The sequence below is a fragment of the Camellia sinensis genome, chromosome 11 (assembly GCF_055761805.1).
Source record: "Camellia sinensis isolate YWXY chromosome 11, ASM5576180v1, whole genome shotgun sequence".
Lineage (NCBI taxonomy): Eukaryota > Viridiplantae > Streptophyta > Magnoliopsida > Ericales > Theaceae > Camellia > Camellia sinensis.
The window spans coordinates 142,224,289-142,247,681 of NC_138971.1; the positions used below are offsets into that span (position 1 = coordinate 142,224,289).

The following is a 23,393-nucleotide window of genomic DNA, read 5'->3' on the forward strand; positions in this document are numbered from 1 at the left end:
GTTATCAGCCAACCATTGTGCCTCACGTGGAGGTTCCCGAAGAGTCCTGTGTTTAAGTTCCGTTGTTTCTGTACATATAAGACTTGGTAGTTTTATTGGCTGTACTTAAGATACTTTAATGTGTGTGGGTATAATGTATGAATGACTATTGCATACTTATATAAAGTTTTAAGTATTCTGTTCATATAAGTCAGCACAGCTCATTGGACAACTATATTTATGTATTTGTTTCCGCTAGCCCCTTAATCTTGTTAATCTGTTTAGAGGCCTTCGGTAGTCCAAGGATTACTGGCCGGTTATGATATTAAACCTATAGGGGCGGGTTTGGGTCGTGACACCTAGTTAACTCCATATGTTAGCATGATTTTGTAACTTTTTCTAACTATATTCCATCATGTTTTTGCCTTTTTTTTAGACTTTTTTAGCTCTGTTTTAGGTTGTTTGGGTCAGTTGTTGAGTCTTATTTTGCATGGTTGTAGTGTAAAGGTCCTCACAAGAATGGTGTTTTACGCCATTAGACACCTCTAGTTTGAGTTGATTGCATGCTTTGGTGTTGTTTTGCACTTCATTTCAGCACTAATCACCTCTGCAACCTCCCTCATTTCTTGGTTTTTCTTTTTGCTTTGAAAGTTGTTTGAAGTCATTTGTTTGCCTAAGTGTGGAATTAAGGTTTTATACTTAATGGTTTAATCCCTTTGGGGGTTCATTACCAACAGTATGAGATTTCTTTCATACCCAAAGCAACTTGTGTTTTGAGCCTTCTTTCCATTAGAGGGCTCTAACTCACCTATTGGACTTAATTGGATTAAAGAATGGTTGGTAAATTGAAATGAGTGACTAACAACTTGGGACCAAATTTGAGCAAGATAAGAACTTGTGTGTTGTGCGTGTTCAATCGGACGTCAATTGAACACAAGAAAAATTTGGACATTTCATACTCAAAGTGATGAAATGTCTCAAGTTTCCTAGGTCGCCATTGCCCTTGATCATGCATGATAGGGTGATGGTTCTTGAGTGTCTTGTTTTGCATTTTTGAGCTTGCACATCTTGAATCATAAGCCATCATGCAATGAAATTGCTTGAATTAATGGTTTGCAACTTAAAGTTCACTTTTCCTTGGATTTGCCCATGAAAATGAAGGGTGAGTTGTGCAGATAATCCTTGGAAATACTCTCTTTTTGCTCTGTTTATACTCTGCTGCAGCATGATAATCCAGTGCATCAGTGGCCGGCAGGCCACCATCCATGGTCGGCAGGGCACCATAGATAGCCGGCAGATGGCCGACAGTAATTACCAGTGGTTGGCTTGCCACTGATGTAAACCTCAGCAAAATGTTGGTAAGGTGTAGCAAAATGGTTCTGGAAATGATCAACTGTGCAAACAGAGGCTTTCGGGAGCAAAACGGAGGTCTTTTCGGGTGGTATCCAAGCATGTGCATCTTCCATTTCCTGAGGCGGAGTAATGGCGGCGGAGTTAGATATCTGAATTACTTAGGTTGCTTACATTTGTGTTGTAATTTAATTAGTTAGCTTAATAATTAATTAATTCAATTGTTGTAATAATTAATTAATTAGTTTAGCTTTTTTATTTTATTTGGTTTGTAATAGATAAGCTTACTTAGATTAGCTTAATTAGCTTAGCTTGCTAGTTAGCTTAGTTTATTTATTAAGACTCTCCTTCGTGAGAGCAAAATATAATAATGTGTATGTCTTTCAACCACATGTCTTTCTCCCTTTTATTTATCCGCTTTTGATGGTTAGGGGCATGTTTCAATTAGTATACCTTATGATTGCATCCATTCATCTTGTCTTGCATGCACTGAGGCTTGGTTCATCATTCAAACTGCATTGTCATTTCAATACTTCTTTGAATACGTGTTTAACCATATGTCTTAAATCAATCATATAGTTAGAAATCATGCATATTTTTTCTAACTCATATCTTCTTAGCTTGGACTACTAGGTGAGTTTTTAGTGCTTTAGCATACTTGCATAAGTGTGAGTGATTACCATGATCTAGCATGCTTACAATGAGGCTAAATGATTACTTGATAAATTGCTTGAATGCCTGTAGATGAAGGCTTATTGTTTGATTTGGAACGATTCAATGAATGTACGTTTTAAGTCCACTTTGTCTAGTGGCAAATTCATAGTTTTTAAGCCCACTATGTTTGGTGGCAAATTCGCAAACTTTAAGCCCACCTGAGGTGGCAAATTCAAACCAGTTTCACAAACAAATATGAAATTGAGTTGTTCCAATTCTTGCAAGCTAGTCTATACTTGGATGTGCGCATCACATTGTAAGGTTAGATTAATAACCGGAACAAAAGCATATAATGTTTATAAAAATCATATCATGATTAGTAGAAGCCGATCTTTTGATCGGGCGAGCGGGGGTGCTCAATTCATGACATTTCCCTCTCGTACCTAAGTTCCATGAACCGAGGCAACTTTGGTGATGACGGACATGTGGCCTTTGGCACGAGTCATGGGTCTCCTAAATTTTCCCAAAATAAATAATTTAGGTGGCTACTTTGTATCTGGCAAAACAGTTTATTTTTGGCATTGTTTGATTTAAAATTGATTTGCCAAAAAGATTTGCCGGATTTGGACTCTTTGTTGTTTATTAGTTTTACATTGCATTTTGTGAGATTAGATTCAGAACCACGGGAGTCCAAACTGTAAGGCTTTCCATCAAACCTTCCGAAAGGAGACGTGAAAAAAGTTGAGCTACAACACGTTATTTCACCATATTTGTGGATAACATACCAAACTTAGTGAATCCAAAGGGTCTGCACAAACTATTCACTAAGTTTGGTGTGGTGAAGGATGTGTTTATCTCGCAAAAGAGAAGAAAGATCACCCACACAAGATTTGGGTTTGTAAGGTTTAATTGCTCTGTGGCTGCAATAGTAGCAGTACAAAAAGCAAATGGGTTATGGGTGGATGATAAGACAATACAGGTCAAGCATGCAGATTATGGCAAGGAAAAGGCCAGGGGTAAAGGGTTAACAGGCCCAATGAGTCTTCAAGCAACGAGGCAGTTTGGCTACCAAAGGGAAAGACGAAGTGGGTAAGAAGGCTTTAAAGACCAGAGGTCATAGGCAGAAGTAGTGATAGGTAAAATGAGTGATAGAAAAGCAGCATTACAATAAAGGTTGAGGAAATAGGGAACAGGTGGCTATATAAAAGTGTGGTTGTTCGTTTGAAAGGAAATTATGCCAAAGTCAACCTGAAGAAGGAACTTGAAGCAATTGGAATAAAGGATGTTCTGGTACAAGAGAGTGGAGGCTGTGATGTGGTGCTAACTTTTAAGTCAAATGAGGAAATGGTACTGCAATTGCAGCCTATTAAGGAGTTGATTATGGATTAGTGTGAGGATATCTTTGAAGGAAAATCTAGAGTGATTCTGGAGCAGGAAAGGAGTGTCTGGATCAACTGCTATGGTATCCCATTAAATTTATGGAATAGTACAAATCTGAAGTGAATTGGTGGTTTATAGGGAAATGTCCTGTGTTTTGATGGAGATACCAGTCAACCTAAATCCTCTGTGTGTACCAAGATTAAGATTTCCACCAAGTATATGGAACCCATTAATGAGGTAGTAAACTTGGCTTGCAAAGGCTTAGTACACCCAGTGAGAGTTTGTGAAGAACAAGTAGTGATGGCAAAAACGATGATTGTGGTGTGCAAGTGTCAAATGCAGTAGGAAACAGAGTATGAGAAGGAGTAATAGTGAAGAGGAAGAGAATGATGACATGGACGATGACTCAGACCATGCACTGGAACTCAGAGTTGATGTGGCTAAAGAATGGAAGGCACATGGAGAGAGTAAAAGTGAGGAGGTGGAGCAGGAGCTGTGTGGGAAAAGTGATATAGAAGTTGCAGAGTCTAGTGGAGACGTGGGGAATGAGACTAATGGAGAGGCATGCAGACTAATGATGCGAATGGGGAACCTAAATAACGGCTATACAGTTGCCACTAGTAAAAGTCAGAGCATTGATTATCTTGTGCTCACACCAAGATATGTTTGAAGCCTCAGTGGGTCAAGTCTAAATAGGCCTGTACTAGAAATAGAAGTGGTTTTGGGCTATAATCAAAGGATATGCGAAGGGCATGGGCTGCAATAAGTCATTCAACATCAGAATGGGCCCAGGGGTCAAGTTCATACCACTAATGAAGGTTGTGGTGACATTGGGCCAAACTCCAGAGTTTCAAGTGTGTCTGAAGCCCAGGAGCTGGGGCCTAAGTTTCAACCTGCTAAGTAAATGAAGGGGAAGAAGAAGATGAGAAGTAAATCAATTATGTGTCCTCAGTATCCAAATAAGGGCTCCCTCAGTTTACTCAGAAGGTATGGTCATAAAGGGGCGTCAACAAGTAAGGCAAACCCTAAATATCCAGTATGGACAGCAGTAGTAGCAGCAATTTCTTTATCAGCTTCGAGAGAGAATAGGGTTGATAATGGGAGGCACTTATTGAATGATTGAAAATAGGGGAAATTCTGGGAGTAAAGTATAATACGGAGGAGGAGAAAGTGATAAACAAGATTGTTGAGCTTGAGGTAAAGAATAAAGGAAAAATTGAAGGAGGGGTCAGAGCTGGGGCATGAAGTATACCCATTGGGGTGAAGTCTAGATATATCATTATGTTGTTATGAAGTTACTATCATGGAACGGTAGAGGGTTGGGGAAGAAAAGAAAGCAAGGAAAAATTCGAAAGTTCATAAAGGAAATGAATATGGATATGGTGCTCCTCCAAGGAACAAAAAAATCAAAAATTTCTGAAGCTGAAGTAAGAACATTGTGGGCAAAAGACAAAATGGCGGATTACTTTGTATTTGGGATCCAGATGTTAGAATGCTGAAGTAACATGAGGTTTCTCATAATATCAGGTACATTATTTAACTCTTTTGAGTGTGCTGTTTTAAATATTTATGCACCTAATGAAGTAGGTTTAAGAGCACAGTTTTGGGAAAACTTACTGAAGTTGAAGGAGGTCTTTTCTCAGCCTTGGTGTATGAGTGGGGATTTTAATGAGATAAGAAATATTGGTGAAAGGAAAGGGTGCTTGAGAAGGGATAAAGGAATGAAGGAATTGAATGAGTTCATTGATAAATGTGAAGTGTCTGATCTACCATTGTTTGGAAGAAAGTTTACTTGGTGCAATTCATGAGAAGGTGAGAAGTGGAGTAGAATAGAAAGAGTCTTAGTAGATCCAAAGTGGCTTGAGGTTTTCAAATTGAAATTATGGAGGCTGCCAAGGTTAATTTCTGATCATAGTCCCCTCCTACTGACGGAGGATGAAAGAGACTTGGGACCTAAACCCTTCAAGATCCAAAATGCATGGTTCTTACATAATAAATTCCAAGCTTTTTGGGAGAACAGCTGGAAAGAGGCCAATATAGTGGGTTGGGCTAGGTATATTCTGCTTAATAAATTGAAGACTCTCAAGGCAAAACTTAAAATATGGAATGTGGAGTTGTTTGGAAATGTTATCTATAAACTAAAAGAAACAGAGTGTGACCTACATAAGTTAGATCTTGTTGCTGAGATTAGAGATCTTGATGATATAGAGAAACTTAGAAGAAGGGAGGTTAGAGAACAGATGTAGAGATTGAGCAGGATGGTGGAGAGAATATGGCTACAGAAGTCAAGATTGCATTGGGCTATGAAGTGAGATAAGAATACAAGAAATTTTCATGTTATGGAAAAGTGTAGGCAGACAAGGAATGAAATCAACTTAATTACAGAGGGGGGGTAGTCTATGAGGAACCTTGGCAGGTGAAGGAAAAAGTCTTTAAGCATTTCAAAGACCATTTTGCTAAGGACTGGGCAGTGAGACCTGAGAGTTATATAAATCAGTACAAGGAACTTGTGATTTTGATATCCTAGAAGCAGTGTTTACCGAAACTGAGGTTAAAGCTGCAGTGATGGAATGTGATGGAAATAAAGCACCAAGGCTTGATGGTTTTAATATGGGGTGTTTTTAGAAATTCTGGAATGTGATGAAGAAAGATGTGATAAATTTTGTGAATGAATTTCACAAGAATGGTAAGTTGGTTAAGGGTATAAATAGCTCTTTTATTACCCTCATACCCAAGAAGGAGAATCCAAAAGGGCTTGCTAATTATAGACCTATAAGTTTGGTGGGATCAATCTACAAGATTATAGCGAAACTATTATCCCACATGCTAAAATCAGTGCTGCCAAGTGTCATTAGTGAAACACAGTCAGCTTTTTTAAGTGGAGGAAATATCTTAGATGGGGTATTAATAGCTAATGAGTTGGTAGATATGTGAAAGAAAGCTAAGAATAATGGGCTTATTATTAAGTTAGATTTTGAGAAGGCATATGATTTCATTAATTAGAGCTTCTTATTTTTTATGATTTCAAAGTTTGGATTTGGTGCTAAATGGACCAGCTGGATTAAGGAATGTGTAACCTCTGCCAAGGTCTCGATACTTGTTAATGGGTCACCAACTGAAGAGTTCAGCCCCTAAAGGGGATTAAGGCAAGGAGATCCTTTGTCCCCTTTCCTGTTCAATGTAGCTACTGAAGGTTTGCATATCTTATTATCTAGGGCACAGGATTTAGAACTGATTAAAGGTGTGAAGGTTGGTTCAAATAGGGTTGTGCTATCTCATCTCCAGTTTGCAGATGATTCCATCTTATTCTGTGAAGTAGAGGTGGAGGAGGTGAGAATTGTGAAAAGAGTGCTAAGATGCTTTGAAATTTTGTCAGGTTTGAGAATTAATTATCATAAAAGTGTCGTGTGTGGGGTGGGTGTAACAACCCCGACCCATGATTAACGCTAATTCATGATTAAATATGCCAAATGAGTAATTAAGAAGAAATCCTCAGTTAATTATATGTGCATTACATCATTTTGTGTTTATATATGTTTAACGTAGAAAAACCTATTTGTGATTTTGCTTTGGTTTGCGAATTGAGGGCCTTATCAGCATCCGATCCAGAAATTGATTTGATTTATATGTTAATTAAGATTTTTAAAATTTTATGGTAGGTTTAATTGAAATTCGATTTGGAATGATTAAATTAGATTAAATTAGTGCCCTTATATTTTAACTTTAATTAACTATACTTTAACCAAGCCTATATTAGGCATCAAATGAACCCTACTCATCTCTTTTCTTTCATTTTGAGTACATTTGAGCCTCTTCAAGGAAGAAAAACGTGAGAAAGTGACAGTAGAGAGAAATCGAGCTCAAACAAAGAATTGGCTAGGAAATTGAAGGAGAATTTGAGAATTGAGCTAGGATTCAACAAGAGCCCAAATAATTGAAGACTTTAGGTAAGAAACCAAACCTTTGGTCTTGAAGTTGAGTTGATTCACCCATGAATTTAAGTGAATTAAGCTAGGAAATGTGTGAACCAAGCTTAAGAAGCAAGAAGGGAGACCAATTCAAACATGCATGTACATTTCATTACATTTGGAGCATGTTTACTAGGAATTCTCTCATGCATGTCTTGACTTCACCTTAATTTTGTGAAATCATCAAGTTTCATGACGTTTTGTAGCATTGGATCATGTTTTGAAAAGTTGGAGTTTAAGGAAATTTATGCATGTTGTGTTCATAAAACATTCATAAAATTTAAGTTGAATTTTTGAACAATTGGCATGCTTTTGGGCCTTGGTTTCATGAAATGATCTTCAAAGCATGATGTTTTGTGAGTTTCTTAGTGTTTTCAGAATTTTGGCCTAAGAGGATGAGTTTTGAAGTGTTTGGGTTGAGTTTGAAGCTTGGAGATCAAATCTGGAAATTCTAGAATTTGAATCCACGCTTGAATGTAGGAGTTAACGCTTGAGCGAGCACTCTAAATGCGTGCACTTCTGCTCGAGCGACATGGTACCCGCTCGAGCGTGAAATGCATGCATCCAGAAGTTCATGGTGTTGCAGTACGCTGGAGCGACAGAAGTCACGCTCGATTGAAGAACTGAGTCTCACGCTCGAGTAGAGATCGAGCGTCCGTCGTGCATGAAAAACAAGCAACCGGCACTTTTCCCAAAGTTTACAAGTCGCTCGAGTGAAGGATATTACGCTTGAGCGGACCTTCACATTTTGCATGTCCGCTCGAGCAAGGGAAGCCACGCTCGAGCATGGACCCTGCTTCCAGCAAAATTTGAAAAATGTTTTCAAGTGTATTCTAGTATCCTCATTCCATCATAGGCACTCCTAGGCCATGTTTAAGACTCCATAATGAGGTTACAGGCTAGAAACACACTAAGAATAAATGAAATAAGTAATATACAATCCGAGCGTGTGCATTCAATGTATGAATTTTCCATGTTATGTAGGTCACGCGCCTCAAGATAGGTGAATTACCTACTTTGCCGTGAATTTGGAGTTACCAATTATCTGTGAGTAATAACTTAGTAAAGCTATGTTCAAGTAAATTATTTTCTGCTCATGGATTACGAACTGTTCTATGAAATGTCATGTTTTATGCAATGAATGATTGTCCAAGTCTAAATTCAAGTATATGCAAGTTCCCGGTACCGGAGGTTCCTTATGGGACTGACAAGCTATCTGTACCCGACTGGAGGTTCCTAAGTCGAATTGACAAGTTTATAAGTTCCCAGTCCAAATTTTCCTTTATGGAACTGACAAGTTATTCTTACCTGGCTGGAGGTTCTTTATAGAACTAACAAGTATGATTTAAGACGTTCTGCACGTAATCAGTCATTGCTAATGGATGTACTCTATAAGGCTAAGCATGAACTCTAAATTCTATATATGCTCAGAATAAGAATACAAATGTGAATTTCAGTTTTAGCCACACTTATGGACATCATTCATTTACCATTTACTTTGTTATTATTCACTGGGCCTCCGCTCACTAGTTATTTATCATGTATGTGGGTGAGCAGGCTCGTGATCAGGCTTAAGATAATGCCTGGGGTATTTTGTAATGGTTAGCCACCCTTTGCGCCTCACGAGGAGGTTCTAGATCAAGTAATGTATTGTGGTTGTGTCAACATGGATGTATAAGACTATTTCTTTTGTTTTACGAGCAAGTTCGTCTTTGTATGTACTTGGCAGTGACATGTAAATACTGTACCTATGACGTCACTTGTATATATATAAAGTTAAGATTTCCAGTTCCATGTATGTCCTCACAACTCAATGGACTTCGTAAGTTTTGTATATTTGCTTCTGTAGCCCCTAACTATATGTTATTATGTCAAGAGGCCTTTGGTAATCCAAGGATTACTGGCCAGTTACGACACTAAACCTATAGGGGCGGGTTTGGGTCGTGACAGTAGGGGTATTAGAAGACATTTTGCTTGGTTTCGCCTCAGTGCTGAATTGCAAGATGAAATCCTTGCTAGTTACATACCTAGGGCTTTCCCTAGGGGCTAATCTGAGGAAGAAAGCCACATGGAAACCTGTCTTGGATAAAGTCAGAAGTAGGCTAGCTAGGTGGAAAACAAGGTTGTTGTCTTTTGCTGGCATATTAACACTTGTTAAAGCTGTGACATCTTCATTACCTGTGTATTATTTGTCTCTGTTTAGAATGCCTAAAGGGATAGCTAAAAAATTTTAGAGGCTTCAAGCTTCATTCTTGTGGGGTGAGTCAGACTTCAAGAGGAAGATCCATATAATTAGATGAGAGGAATTATGTAAAAGTGTGGAGCATGAAGGGTTAGGTATATGGAAGGTAAGAGAGGTCAATAAATGCTTATTACTAAAATGGTGGTGGAGGTTTGGTAGTGAAAATGAAGCTCTGTGGAAGAGGGTTATATACAACAAATATAAAATGGAGGTTGGAAGCTGGCTGCCATCTGTTAGTACTAGCAGCAACCATTCAACAATATGGAAATAAATCATAACTACTGATAAGCAAAGTAATAGTTTACATCAGTTCTATTTAAACAATTATCAGCTAAAAGTGGGAGATGGAAGAAGAATTACCTTTTGGACTGATAGATGATGTCAACAACTTTCCTTGAAGAATGAGTTTCCAAGCCTTTACAAATTATCTACAGAGAAAAGTGATACATTGAGAGATATTTGTGGTAGGAAAGATGCAATTGGTGTTTGGAACCTATCTTTCAGAAGAAATTTGTATGAGTGGGAGGTGTTGGAACTACAAGACCTACTCAACCATCTAGTAGCAGGCCCTATGTTAAGCCCAAAACAGATAAACATGCCTGTTTGGTTAGCATCTAAATCAGGTGAGTATTCTGTAGCAGCAATGTACAAGTTTGTTATTGGCAATCTTGGTCCATCCCTCAAAATTAGTAAATTGGTCTGGTTAAAGTATATTCCTCCTAAGGTTCAAGCTTTTGGATGGTTAGCTTGGAAAAAAAGAATTAAGACATTGGAGTTCTTACAAAGAGTGGGTGTGTTAAATGTGAATGGTTCTAATCTTTGTGTCTTTTGTAGGACTAATATTGAATCTGCAAATCATGTCTTAGTTGCTGTCCCTTTGTGTGGAGTGTATGGGCTGATATGCTGAATTGGTGGGGGATGCAAGGGACACTACCAGGCTCTGTGGACCAGTTGCTATTATGGTGGGTAGGAGGGAAGATGACTAAGCTGGAAAAGGAAAATTTGGAGTGTTATTCCACTGGCTGTATTGTGGTCAATTTGGAAACTTAGAAATGATTGTATTTTCAACTCTTCTATTCTAAACAAGGGTGAGTTGTGTGAATTGATCAAGACCAGGATAGGCCTATGGTTGAGTCCACACCTGAAGAACTTTAATTTTTCAATTAATGATTTTGTCTTTTATCTGAATCAGATTAGGTTGTTCCTGGGAGGAGCTTTGGTGTTTTGAGTCATCTTAAGCTTGCTTATAGGATGCTTTGAGTTAGGAGCTCCTATCTGTTGGTGTTCTGATGTGGTGTAGCTAGCTCTGCTTATGCTTTGATGGTGTTTTGTTTGTTTGTTGGTCTCTCACCAACTTGGGGCTTTGCTAGCAGATGATCGGATAGTCCTCACAGTGCCAACTTAGTTGGGATGGTGCTGGCCTATTGTGATGCTCTTTGCACTTCCTCCTATTTGTTGATGTAATCCTTTGATTGTACATTTCTTTTCATCAATGGAATTTTCTTTGGCTGATCAAAAAAAAAAATTTTAATATATGAAATATTTTTAGTTTTGAATTTTTTGATTTAATGGATTAGTTTAATAAAGATACCAAAGTTGTCGCTATGTTTTACTTTTGAAAAAATAAAACTAATTTAGCGAAAATAAAAAAATATCAAAAAAAATTATTTACACTCTCCCAAAAGATAAAATTATATAAAAATGATGTGCTTTTAATTTTTTTTCACCAATTTAATTTTAGTTTCTTAGAAAAAAAAATTAAAAATAAATTCTGAAAATCAAACAAAATAGAACTTTATAACCAAAAAAGTTCCAACATTATTCATTAAAAAAAAAAAACCATTATATTTTAAACAACATATAAGTTAACCAATACAAAATAAGTTGTATGACGACTTTACCCTTCAAATGGAGCAACAATGTCTTCAATTGTCCTTATCTAGAGCGAGATTCGAAATTCATGATCAAATATATCACAATTGAAAAGTCATGGATCAAAAAGAAACGTCCCAAACTATAAGGACTATTAATATAATTTGTCTATATATATATATATATATATGGGTATTCACAAGCGTGTCCTTATGGGCATAATATTTTACGAGGGTTGCTATTAACACCTATATTAATTCTTTGGAACCCCCATTTCTATGAACTCTCACCCTAAATCATAAATTTTAATAAGATTTCTTTTAACACCCCCACTTAATACAAAATTTATCCATATTCATAGTGTCATCACACCCAAGTGCACACCCACTTGATTTTGCACACCATCTTTATCATGGTTGACAACGGTCCACCTCCTTCCCTCTCTAGTTGAAGAACGCCAACAACGATCCCTCCCTCATTAAAGAATGACGACGACAACGGTCCATTTTTTTTATTTATTCGAAATCAATGAATGATGGTGTCCATTTTATCAAAACCATTGTATCATAATTGTAAAACTAAGCCAAAATCACACCACTGGTCAATTAACCGATCATTCGACCAGTCGTTTGGGTAGTCGACTGCCTAAGGGTTGATTTAGCATTGTGTTATCGAACATAAACAATTTTGTCAGTACTGTGTTGTTGAACATAAACATTTTTTTCAGTACTGTGTTACCAAACAGAATTTGTTCAGCACTGTGTAACTTAACCTTGAGTTCACTCTTTTCTGTTCCAATTCAATATAACAAACATTCATTTCAATTCAGCCAATTATTTCTAATTTAGGATTTAAGATTGTGATGAAAAAGAATTCGTTTAGAGTTTAGGATAGTGATGAAGAGGAACGCTGGTGATGAAGATGAACATTGATGAAGAGGAATATGTTGGATTTATTTGATAATCCCACATCGAGAAAAGAAAGAAAAAGTAAGTTGTTTCACTTATATAAATTGAATCTTATATTCTCATTTAATATTGTAGTATTGTACATGTTTTAATTCAATATAGTTTAAATTTTAAAATAAAATGTAAAAGTTTTAATTAATTAATTTTTTGTGTAAGTTGATTGGTCTTTTGACCTAACCAATTGGGCTGAATCATTTTTGACTTGACTGATTTGTTGGTTTAACCATGGTTTTAGCGATTCTATCAAAATAATATAGTTTAGATTTGTTTGATGGCAATTTTATCAAAATATAATGGTTAGATTTGTTCCATTCGAAATAAACTAAAGATTAATTTAATTAAAGATTGAATGACTAAGATTAAAAAAGTGAATTGTTAACTTTTCTTTTATAATCCCACATTGGGAAAAAGATGGAAAAAGTGAATTGTTTGACTCATATATAGTAAACTATATACTCTCATTTAATATTGTAGTATTGTGCATACTCCAATTTACGTCAATTTAAATTTTAAAATTAAGATAACATTTAAAAATTTTAAATAAGTAATTTTTGTATAAGTTGGTTGGTCTTTGGATCTAACCAATTAGATTAAACTGTTTTCAGTTTGACTGATTCACCGATTTAACCGCGATTTCTCATACTGATTTTCTTAATTTTAAACAATTAAAAAAAATTCCATTGACTAACTTCCATTTAACCATATAAAAATAAAACTTTAATTAGTCTGTAATTTATTTTACAATCTCATATTGGAAAAATAAGGAAAAAGTGAATTATTTCACTTATATAAAGTGAATCTTATATTAATATTATAGTATTGTGCATTATTTAGTTTAGGACAGTTTAAATTTTAAAATAAGAACTCTAATTAGTCTATGCTTTATTTTATAATCCCACATTAGGAAAAGGAGGAAAAAGTGAGTTTTTTTACTTATATAAAGTGAATCTTATACTCTCATATCTATCCATATATTATATAACGAAAATGAGGTTTTAAGTGAAAAGTTTTATGAGAGTTTCAATATCTCGTACTAATTTTCTTAATTTTAAAAAATTAAAAAAAAAATCTTTATTGGCTTGCTTCCATTTAACCATATAAAAATAAAATTCTAATTAGTTTATGATTTATTTTATAATCTCACATCGGGAGAAGAAGAAAAAAATGAGTTGTTTAATCATATAAAATGAATCTTATACTCTCATTTTAAATTTTAAAATTAAAATAACATTTAAAAATTTTAATTAATTAATTTTTGTATAAGTTAGTTGATGTTTTGACCACCTTTCCTAGCATATTTTGGCCATGCCTTAAACTGATTTTGTGCATGTTTTGGACTGCCTTAGCTCTGTTTTTGGGTCTCATGGTCGAATGATGCTTGATTTGCATGCTTGTAGTTCAATATCCATGCTTAACTTTGAGTTTTGAGGTCCATCGCATGCATATACTGAGGTGTTTTCATGTTTTGGGGCCATTGCACATCATATTTCAGAGCTTATATGCATGCCATATTCTCATGATTTCCACTCTTTAAGTGCATTTGAGAGTCGGGCTTGTATGCCTCATTTACCGACCATTGCATGGGCTTCATTTGAATGCATTCCGAGCCATCATTTTAGACCAATTTCCCACTGTCTTGGACCTGCCTAGGGTCTATTTGGGGTTGGTTTTGCCATTTGTGCATTGCTTTGTGTACCTCTAGTGTAACGCACTTTACTAGTTTCGGTATTCGGGCCATCTAGCGTGGATTGTGTGAAGTGTTTGCATGATTCGGGACCATTGTGCATCATATTTCAGAGCTGGATCATGTGTCATTCTATACCATATTTCATCCTTTGCCATGCTTTGTTAGAGTTACATGTTGTGCCTTAGGATCGGTCCTTTGTATTCGTGTATGTTTGCATGTATTTTGGTTGTCTCATTTTCATCATATGGCCACTGATTTGAGTGTGGCTGAGGCCTATTCATTTTAGTTTAAGTCCATCTTGCATTGTGTATGCCATATCCATGCTGTCGCGTGATTGATCGTCGCATTGTGTATGCCTCGTTCATTTCATTGTGTATGCCATGTAGTTTATAGCATTGTGCATGCTAGTTGCATGTTTGCATGTCATCCATTGCATGTTTGCATGATTAAGTTACATTGCATTAGGATTGCATGCTAGAAGTCGCATTGTGCATGCCTTACTTGTTGCATTGTGTTTGGAGTGGGAGTTAGTCCAAACACGGGAAACGAGGGACGTTTCATACTCCAAGTGATGAAACGTGCCTCGATTCTCGGTCACCGATACTCTTGACTATCCATGATAGAGTCATTGGCTTTAGGTACTTTTTTGTGCATTCATGTCACATTAAGTCGTGCAATCCGACTCCTCGGCCATCGTGCATCGAGATGCGTGATTGGTGACCCGAGGATCGAGGACTACACTCATTTGAGCTTGTACAAGAACGGGGAGAGTAGTCATGCACACATTTGTTGAAAATACCTTGCCTTCTCTCTCTCTTACCTTTGTTATAGAAAAACCAGAATCCAAGGGCAGAAAGTGGTCGGCCGACCAGCTTTTCTTGCAGGCCGACCACCTTTTTTGGTCTTCACCACAAAGGATGGTCAGCAGGTGGTCTTCAAGGCCATGAGCTGGTCAGCAGCCTTTCCACAGTCGTCCAGGGTGGAGTTTCAGCCTCTTGGAGCTTTGTGCAAGTTTCTGGGACCAATTGCAAACAAAGATGAGACGAGGCATCGCGATGGATTTCCCGACAAGGCGACTCGAGCATGCATGCATCTTCTATCATCCCAGGGCAGAGTTGAGGCAGTCCATTGCATTGTAGCTTACATGATAGTTTTACCACTTACTTCGTTAAATTTGGTAATTAGTCAGTGTTGTGTAATAATTAGCTGTTATTCATTTCGGTTCTGTATTATTTATTCGGACCCTCCAAGCGAGGGCTCAATTGTAATAAGTGTGTGTGTGTGTGATGTATGTCTTCCAACCCCACGTCTTTCTCCCTTTTATTTACCAGCTTATGATGGTTAGATTAGGGCATGTTTCAATTAGCATACTTATGCCTGCATGTTTGCATCATTCATCTGTATTGCATGCATCGGGCTCGGTGCGTCATACTAACTGCATTGTATTCCAATTCCAAGTTGAACACGTGTTAGCTGTAGCATCTCATATGCCATTCTTAAGATAGCCGAGCCTATTTCTAGTTGCATTTTGCATGTGTTGCATTACCCATCTTAACATGAACTAGGATCATGCATTGATTACTAACTAGTTTCTGTTTTGGCTTGGAGTACTCGGTAAGTGTTTATACTTTAACATCCTTGCATGCGTGTGAGTGACTGCCATGATAGCACGCTTACCATGAGGCTACCTGCTTATGTGATATAACTGCCTGAATGCCTGTGGGTGGAGGTTGGGTTATTTGAATTGGAACAACGCATTGAATGCGAGTTTTAAGCCCACTTGAGAGTGGCAAAATCATGTTTTCTAAGCCCACTTGAGAGTGGCAAAATTCGCATTTTAGCCTACTTGTGAGTAGCAAATCACTTTCAAAAACAAACATGAGATGTTTTCTTCCAATTCAGGTGACCCAGTCTATACCTGTATGCTGTGCGCATCACATAGTAATTCTAGGCTAATAAACCGGAATAAGAGCACATATATTTTCAAAACTCGATATCATGGTTAGTAAAAGCCGATCTTTGATCGGGCGAGCGGGGGTGCTCACGAAGTGACCTTCCCCAATCGTACCCAAGTTCCCGAGCCGAGGCAACTCTGGTGATGACAGACGCGTGGCCTTAGGCACGAGTCAGGGTTTCCTAAATTCCCCTAAAATAAAATATTTAGGTGGCGATTTTGTATCTGGCAAAGCAGTCCATGTTTGACACTTCTTTCTAAAAATTAGTGTTTTTCAAAACGGTTCGCCGGATTTGGACTCTTTGATGATTCATCGGTCTTGCATTGCACTCTGCAATATTAGATACAGGACCGTGACGTTGAGTCCTGAACTGTAGTGAGCCCAATGAACAAAACGGGCTTTCCCTCCCGGGGCGTTCGGGGACGTCTACACATGGCAAGATCACTGTGAATCCATCTTTGTAGAGTAAATCCTAACTACCTATAATCACCTGCAAATCATATATATTGGTTAAGTTTCTAATAAGAATTGAAACCAAATTGTCTAGGTTTACCATTCATCCCAATCCAACTCCTTCACAGTTATGCTACCTATGGAGGTCAATAAATTTTATTCACTATGTTTAGTTTCATTTTTTTGAATTATTTTTAAAAAAAATGATTTGAAAACTCTATCTAAAAAAGGATTTTTGTTTGGTTTTCAAAAAAATACATTATTACAAATTCAAGTTTCCCTCTAATTTAAGGAGAGAGACAATTTTTTAAAAAATTGTCGCCTCAAAAAATACTCTCATGTTATTTATATATATACATGATATATATGTATGAAAACATAATTTCGTATGTATCTATTTATAGGTACATATCCTACCATTAAAATGTGTGACATTATCATAAAATTTCCACTCATTTTAACAATAGAAAACGTAATTTTTTTTACAAATTGGCTTTATAAAAAGATTGTAACCAACTTACAAACTTTTGTAACATCAAATACAAAAAATTTGGACATTTTCTTATGTGAATTTCTGACGATGTTACACATATTTGTATTAATGTTACGATATTTTGTGATAAAATAAATTTTTTGCATAACATTTATGAAAATTGAATTCTATGTAAAAGTATTTTAATACCAATTTGTAAAAAAAATTACGTTTTCTGTGGTTGAAATGAGTGAAAATTTTATGTTAAAGTCACATATTTGATGGTAGGATATGTACCCATAAATGGATACATACCATATTATATTTTCATACATATATAGCATGTATATATATATATTACTAACATAAGAATATTTTTTGATGTGACAAATTTTTTTAAAAAACTGTCTCTCTCCTTAAATTGGAGGAAAACTTGAATCTGTAATAATGCATTTTTTTGAAAACCAAACAAAGATCTTTTTCAAAATAGAGTTTTCAAATCACTTTTTAAAAAAAAAATTCAAAAAAATGGAACCAAACAAAATTACGAAAATTTGTTTGTGTTTGGTTTGTGTTTGTAAAGTAGTTTTTGAGATAAAAAGTAAGAAAATTTGTTTGGTTTGCCTTTTTTCAGAAATGGTTTTGGCAAATTATTTTGGGGAGAGAGTTTTAAAAAAAAGTGATTGATTTGATGTGTATAAGAGAGAGAGAGTGATTTTGGAAAGTAGGTAACCAAACAAAATTTTTAGATTTTTTTTGGAAAAGTTTGCTTGGTTTGATTACTTTTGAAAATTTGTTTGTAGAGAATTTTCCCAAAATTTTTTTCTGAAAAACAAACCAAACAAACAAAAATCTTCCCAAAAATTATTTATCGTAATCCAAAATGTTTCGCTTTAGACCTAAATGTTCAAGCATCAAGTTCAAACATCAGATTTTATAAGAAATGTGTCATGTACCAAATAAAAAACAAGTGTTTTTCTATTTTTTTATATGGTTTGAAAATTTATATTTTACTTAGATGGCAACTTCGAATTGCTTAATTATAGTGGGTTGTGGCACGGAGTTCAAATTTACTGACTTTGTTTTATGGTGCTTAAACATAAAAATGACTGATTTAGGGGTGTAGGGCCGGTCAAATTTTTTAAATTAAAAAAAAAATGTCATATTATATTAATAATTAATAAGATATTTCTTGGTTTGTTTTTTCAAAAATTTTTAAGAGACAGATTTTGCTTTTTCAGAGACTGATTAGATATTGATATAATAAGAAGAGAAGAATTAGCAAAGGTTATTTGTTCTCTCACCCAAAAAATAAATAACTAAAGAAGGAAATAAAAAATAGCAACATGCATACGAACAGTTCATCCTGTAACCGAGATAATAATTCATTGAGAAGAAACTTGCAATAAATATATTAAATAAAATTTCAATTTCAAAATAAATTTTCTGTTAGAATACTAAATAGCAATTAGTGAATATATTAATTGACAGTCCCTCAAATTAAAAGTACTATATAAGAGTCTCTCCTACTTCCCATACTAGCCAAGAGGGAAGAACAAAAAAAAAAAACAAAACCAGAAATAGAGAATTGAAAATGGCATCCTTTTTTGGTAGCTGTTCCATGCTAGTTTCTCTTGTATTCATGTTCATGTTGATTGGTCCCTCCTTTGCTAAACAACAAACTAAGCTCAAGCAAATATGTTCTAAGACTATTGATCAGCATGAGTGCATAAAGCTTATGAAATCTGATTGGCGTACATCAGTTGCTGATATTCGTGGCCTAACTGAGATTGCAATTGACTTAGCATCCTCTAAGGCTAGGGACATTCTTGGGGTTCTTAATTCTCCTTATGATAACAGATATGATGCATGGAAGGACAGATACAACTCATTCACAGACCGATATGGCTCGTGTTACAAAAATTATCAGGATGCCATTAGAAACCTTGAACAAACCAAGAAACTCTTCTATGATGGTGACTATAACCGCATAGCGGTTCAAGTGAATGATGCTAAGAAAGAAGTTCGTGATTGCAAAAATCAATTTGAAAATTCAGCAAATTACTCATCTGACCGCAGAAGATGGAATAAGGAATTTGAAATTCTTTGCGATGTAATCAAGGTTTCTTCTAAATCATTGTATGACGATTCATATTCTTCATTTACCCGGCTTCCATGAATCCAAGACTCGGCAATCCTAAAAGGAATCGAGTATGAACTTGGAGCTTGAAATCATTGTTGTAGGTGAAATGTTTTGCACCTTTAGCAGTGGAGGTTTTTTTTTTTTTTCTTTTTTCAATTGACTTTGAAATGGATTTGAGAAGATTGAATCATATGGTACTACTAGTAGTATTGAACTCAATTAATTAGGGTGTTGGCTATCATGATAAACTAATGAATCAAAGTTTTTATAAATATTAATTATTAGATTACATTTTTTAATTAAAAGTTTAATTTAAAGACATTGCAAATATATAATTTGGTATACAAAATCACTCATGTAGTAGAAATTAAATTATATAGTGAACGTGTTAAAAAATAACCTACTTACTGTTAGAGTGAGTTTCTTAAAATATAAAAAATTGATATTGTATCATGCTAAAATACAATTTTGCTATGATTGAAATAGCACAATATATTAGAGATGGTCTAACTTACCAATTTTCACACCGTATTTGGATTAAAAATTAAACTGGAAATTTGATGAGCAAAAGAAACAGAAAGAGAAAAAAAAAAAAAAGCTTCAAAATGTGAACGGTTCGGATCATCAAAATGGATGAATGGATGAAAGGGTTAACGATATTTGATTAATTTGATTGTTTGCAAGTATGTTTTACTCAATGTACTTTAAAATGTGAACGGTTCAGATTATCAAAATGGACTCCAAAATAAGCCGATTTGACTGTACAACAGTGGCTGCTATGCAAGGCGCACAGCCGCCACCCCAAGTCCCTAGATTTACAGCTTATCCCAATCCAACTCCTTCACAGCTATGCTACCTATGGAGGTCGATAAATTTTATTTTTATTTATCGCAATCCAAAATGTTTCACTTTAGACCTAAACGTTCAAGCATCATGTCCAAACATCAGACTTTATAAGAAATGTGTCATCTACCAAATTAATCTTTGGTCTCAAAAACATGTGTTGTTTTTCTATTTTTTTTTTTATATTTACTTAGATGGTGACTCCCAATTACTTAATTATAGTGGGTTGTGGCAAGGAGTTCAAATTTACGGATTTTGTTTTATGGTGCTTAAACATAAAAATGACTGATTTAGGGGTGTAGGGGCGGTCACATTTTTTTAATTTTAAAAAAATCTCATATTATATTGATAATTAGTAAGATAATTTTCATGGTTTTTTATTTTTTTCAAAAATTTTAAGAGAAACATTTTGCTTCTTTAACAAGAATTAGCAAAGGTTATTTGTTCTCTCACCCAAAAAATAAATAAATAAAGAAGGAAATAAAAAATAGCAATATGCATATGAACAGTTCATCCTGTAACCGAGGTAATTCATTGAGAATAAACTTATAAAGATGCAATAAATATATTAAATAAAATTTCAATTTCAAAATAAATTTTCTGTTAAAATACTAAATAGCAGTTCGTGAAACACAAGATCAAATGTATTAATTGAGAGTCCCTCAAATTAAAAGTACTATATAAGAGCCTCTCCTACTTCCCATACTAGCCAAGAGGGAAGAACAAAAAAAACAAATCCAGAAATAGAGAATTGAAAATGGCATCGTTTTTTGGTAGTTGTTCCATGCTAGTTTCTCTTGTATTCATGTTCATGTTGATTGGTCCCTCATTTGCTAAACAACATACTAAGCTCAAGCAAATATGTTCTAAGACTATTGATCAACATGAGTGCATGAAGCTTACGAAATCTGATTGGCGTGCTTCAGATGCTGATATTCGTGGCCTAACTGAGATTGCAATTGACTTAGCATCCTCTAAGGCTAGGGACATTCTTGGGGTTCTTAATTCTCGTCATGATAACAGATATGATGCATGGAAGGACAGATACTGTTGAAAATGGTTACAAATTCTGGGTAAAATTAGAATTTTATCCTAAGTTCGGTATATTTTTTAGGTGGGCCTCGTGCATCGATTTTCATGAATCAAAGTGGTAACGCGTTCTATGCTGCGTTGTAATTCACGTGGTATATTTGGTTGCTCAAAACCATTACCGAGTGAATGGGAAATTGAAGCCAAAGTGTGCTCCATGGAAATAGAGTTTTGGTGGAAATTCCTTAAGGTTGTAAAATGGCTTGTCCCACATTGATTTGGTGGGAGGTTTTGAATGGGTTTATAAGGCTTGGGTTTGGTACTTGGGGTGTGCCCCAAGGGATACCCAAATGTTTTAGAGAGAGAGGTTATGGCAAAATAGGCTAAACCCATTAGATCCAAAAATCACCCCGTGCGCCGTTGGTCGGCTGGGCTGGGCCTAGGCTTGAGCGCAGGTGCGTGGTGTGTGGTTGGGCTTGTTCGGCCCAATACTAATCTTTTTGGGCCAAAAACATTTGAATTTAATTTTATTTTGTATAAAATAAAATTCAGAATTCAAATTAAATCGGAAATAAACTAGTTTGGCTTTACTGTACATCCAAACAGGGCCCTTCCCGTTTTGTTATCTGTTTGAAATATAACCCAACAGATTCAAATCTGTTTGAATTCAAAACCAACAGGTTTCATACATGTTCAATTCAAAACCAAGAGCCACCTTTGCATCTATAAATAGAACCACCCTCATTTGATTTTTGACATTCATTGATCATCCAGAAATTTCGTATTTCACTTCTGCAAATTCTATTCTTCATTTTGCTGCATTTTATTTTTGTGTGAAAAAGTGTAAACACTTAGTGTGTTCGTAAGGCAAACAATTTGTAATGCTGCTATTGTTTGTAGTAGATCATTTCATCTTGGGAGATAGACGTCCAAATTCTGAAAGCACCGTGGAGAGGACGAATCTGTCTTAAGGACACAGTGTCAAACACTAGACTTGATCAGGTTATAATTCGAAGAAATTAAATCAAGTAAGTTATTTAATTTATTTTCAGTGTTATTATTATTTATTTAAATCAGATTTTAATTTTGTTTTTGTAACAAAATAAAATCTGTTTTTATTTATTTATTTTTATTTCGAGTTTGATTTTTGTAATCAAACAAATTCTCTCATTTCCTTTATTTTTTTATATTCTGGTTGTTGTTTAGTACACAACAGAATTTAATTTATTTAAATATAGTGAAGATTGTCCAACAGATACAACTCATTCACAGACCGATATGGCTCGTGTTACAAAAATTATCAGGATGCCATTAGAGACCTTGAGCAAACCAAGAAACTCTTCTATGATGGTGACTATAAGTGCATAGCGGTTAAAGTAAATGATGTTAAGGAAGAAGTTCGTGATTGCAAAAATCAATTTGAAAATTCAGTAAATTACTCATCTGACCGCAGAAGATGGAATAAGGAATTTGAAATTCTTTTCAATGTAATCAAGGTTTCTTCCAAATCATTGTATGACGATTCATATTCATCATTTACCCGGCTTCCATGAATCCAAGACTTGGCAATCCTAAAAGGAATCGAGTATGAACTTGGAGCTTGAAATCAAGTTGGGTCTTGAATGACGAAAATTTTTTGTCTCCAAAGAGCTAATTTCGTCACTATAGATATTTGTGAGGAAATATTTTCGTCACTAGTTTCGTCATTGAATGTTTGTCACTAAACATCACCGTGAGGAAAAATAATTTCGTCACCAATAAAATTACTTTGATGACAAAAATTTTTGTCACCAATAAAACAACATTTTATCACAAAAAACTGTCATTTTCGTCACCAAATAGTTATTCAGTACTGTATATATAACTTTAGTTGACGAATAAATTTGTCACACATGTTGATCATTGATGAGGAAATAATTTCGTCACGGTAAGATGTATAGTTGACGAAATTTTTCGTCTCCAAAAGTCAGATATGAGTGACGAAATATATTTCGTGACAAAAATATATATACATGACGAAATTTTTAGTCACCAAATAACAAAATCAATGAAAACTTTCATATATAAGTTGTAATAAATTTTGTCACAAAAATATTTATTAGCGACGAATAATCATTGTGTCAAACTAACAAGTACAGACGACGAAAATATTTGTCACTAAACTTGTTCTATATTTTATATTTCAATTTAAATTATTATTTCGTAAATATCCCTACTTATATCACAATAGCCTTCTAAATGTGTTAAGAAATCCACTAGCTATTATACACCACTCCACACAAAAAATTTACTAAACAATTTATATTATAAATCAAAATATATCCATCAAACAAATTTAATAATATTCCATTAAGTATAAAAATTAAAAAAACATCATAGCAAATCCCAAAATGACCTA

General features: G+C 35.1%; 2 protein-coding genes across 2 annotated transcripts; both read left to right on the top strand.

Moving 5' to 3' along the window:
- Positions 1–18,574: 18,574 nt before the first annotated feature.
- On the top strand, positions 18,575–19,159 carry LOC145802698 (pectinesterase inhibitor-like). Its single transcript, XM_082895463.1, has one exon. The coding sequence runs from the start codon at positions 18,575–18,577 to the stop codon at positions 19,157–19,159; it is 585 nt and encodes a 194-aa protein (XP_082751589.1).
- A 1,564-nt stretch (positions 19,160–20,723) lies between these two features.
- Positions 20,724–22,548, top strand: LOC145802699 (pectinesterase inhibitor-like). Its single transcript, XM_082895464.1, has 2 exons — positions 20,724–20,963; positions 22,300–22,548. The coding sequence occupies exons 1-2, from the start codon at positions 20,724–20,726 to the stop codon at positions 22,546–22,548; spliced, it is 489 nt and encodes a 162-aa protein (XP_082751590.1).
- The last annotated feature ends 845 nt before the right edge of the window (positions 22,549–23,393 follow it).

Bases quoted from the DNA above. Each gene is read 5' to 3' on its own strand.
- LOC145802698 (XM_082895463.1), top strand. From the start codon at position 18,575: ATGGCATCCTTTTTTGGTAGCTGTTCCATGCTAGTTTCTCTTGTATTC.
- LOC145802699 (XM_082895464.1), top strand. From the start codon at position 20,724: ATGGCATCGTTTTTTGGTAGTTGTTCCATGCTAGTTTCTCTTGTATTC. The intron at 20,964-22,299 runs GTTCTTAATTCT...AAAAATTATCAG, and splicing joins AGGCTAGGGACATTCTTGGG to GATGCCATTAGAGACCTTGA.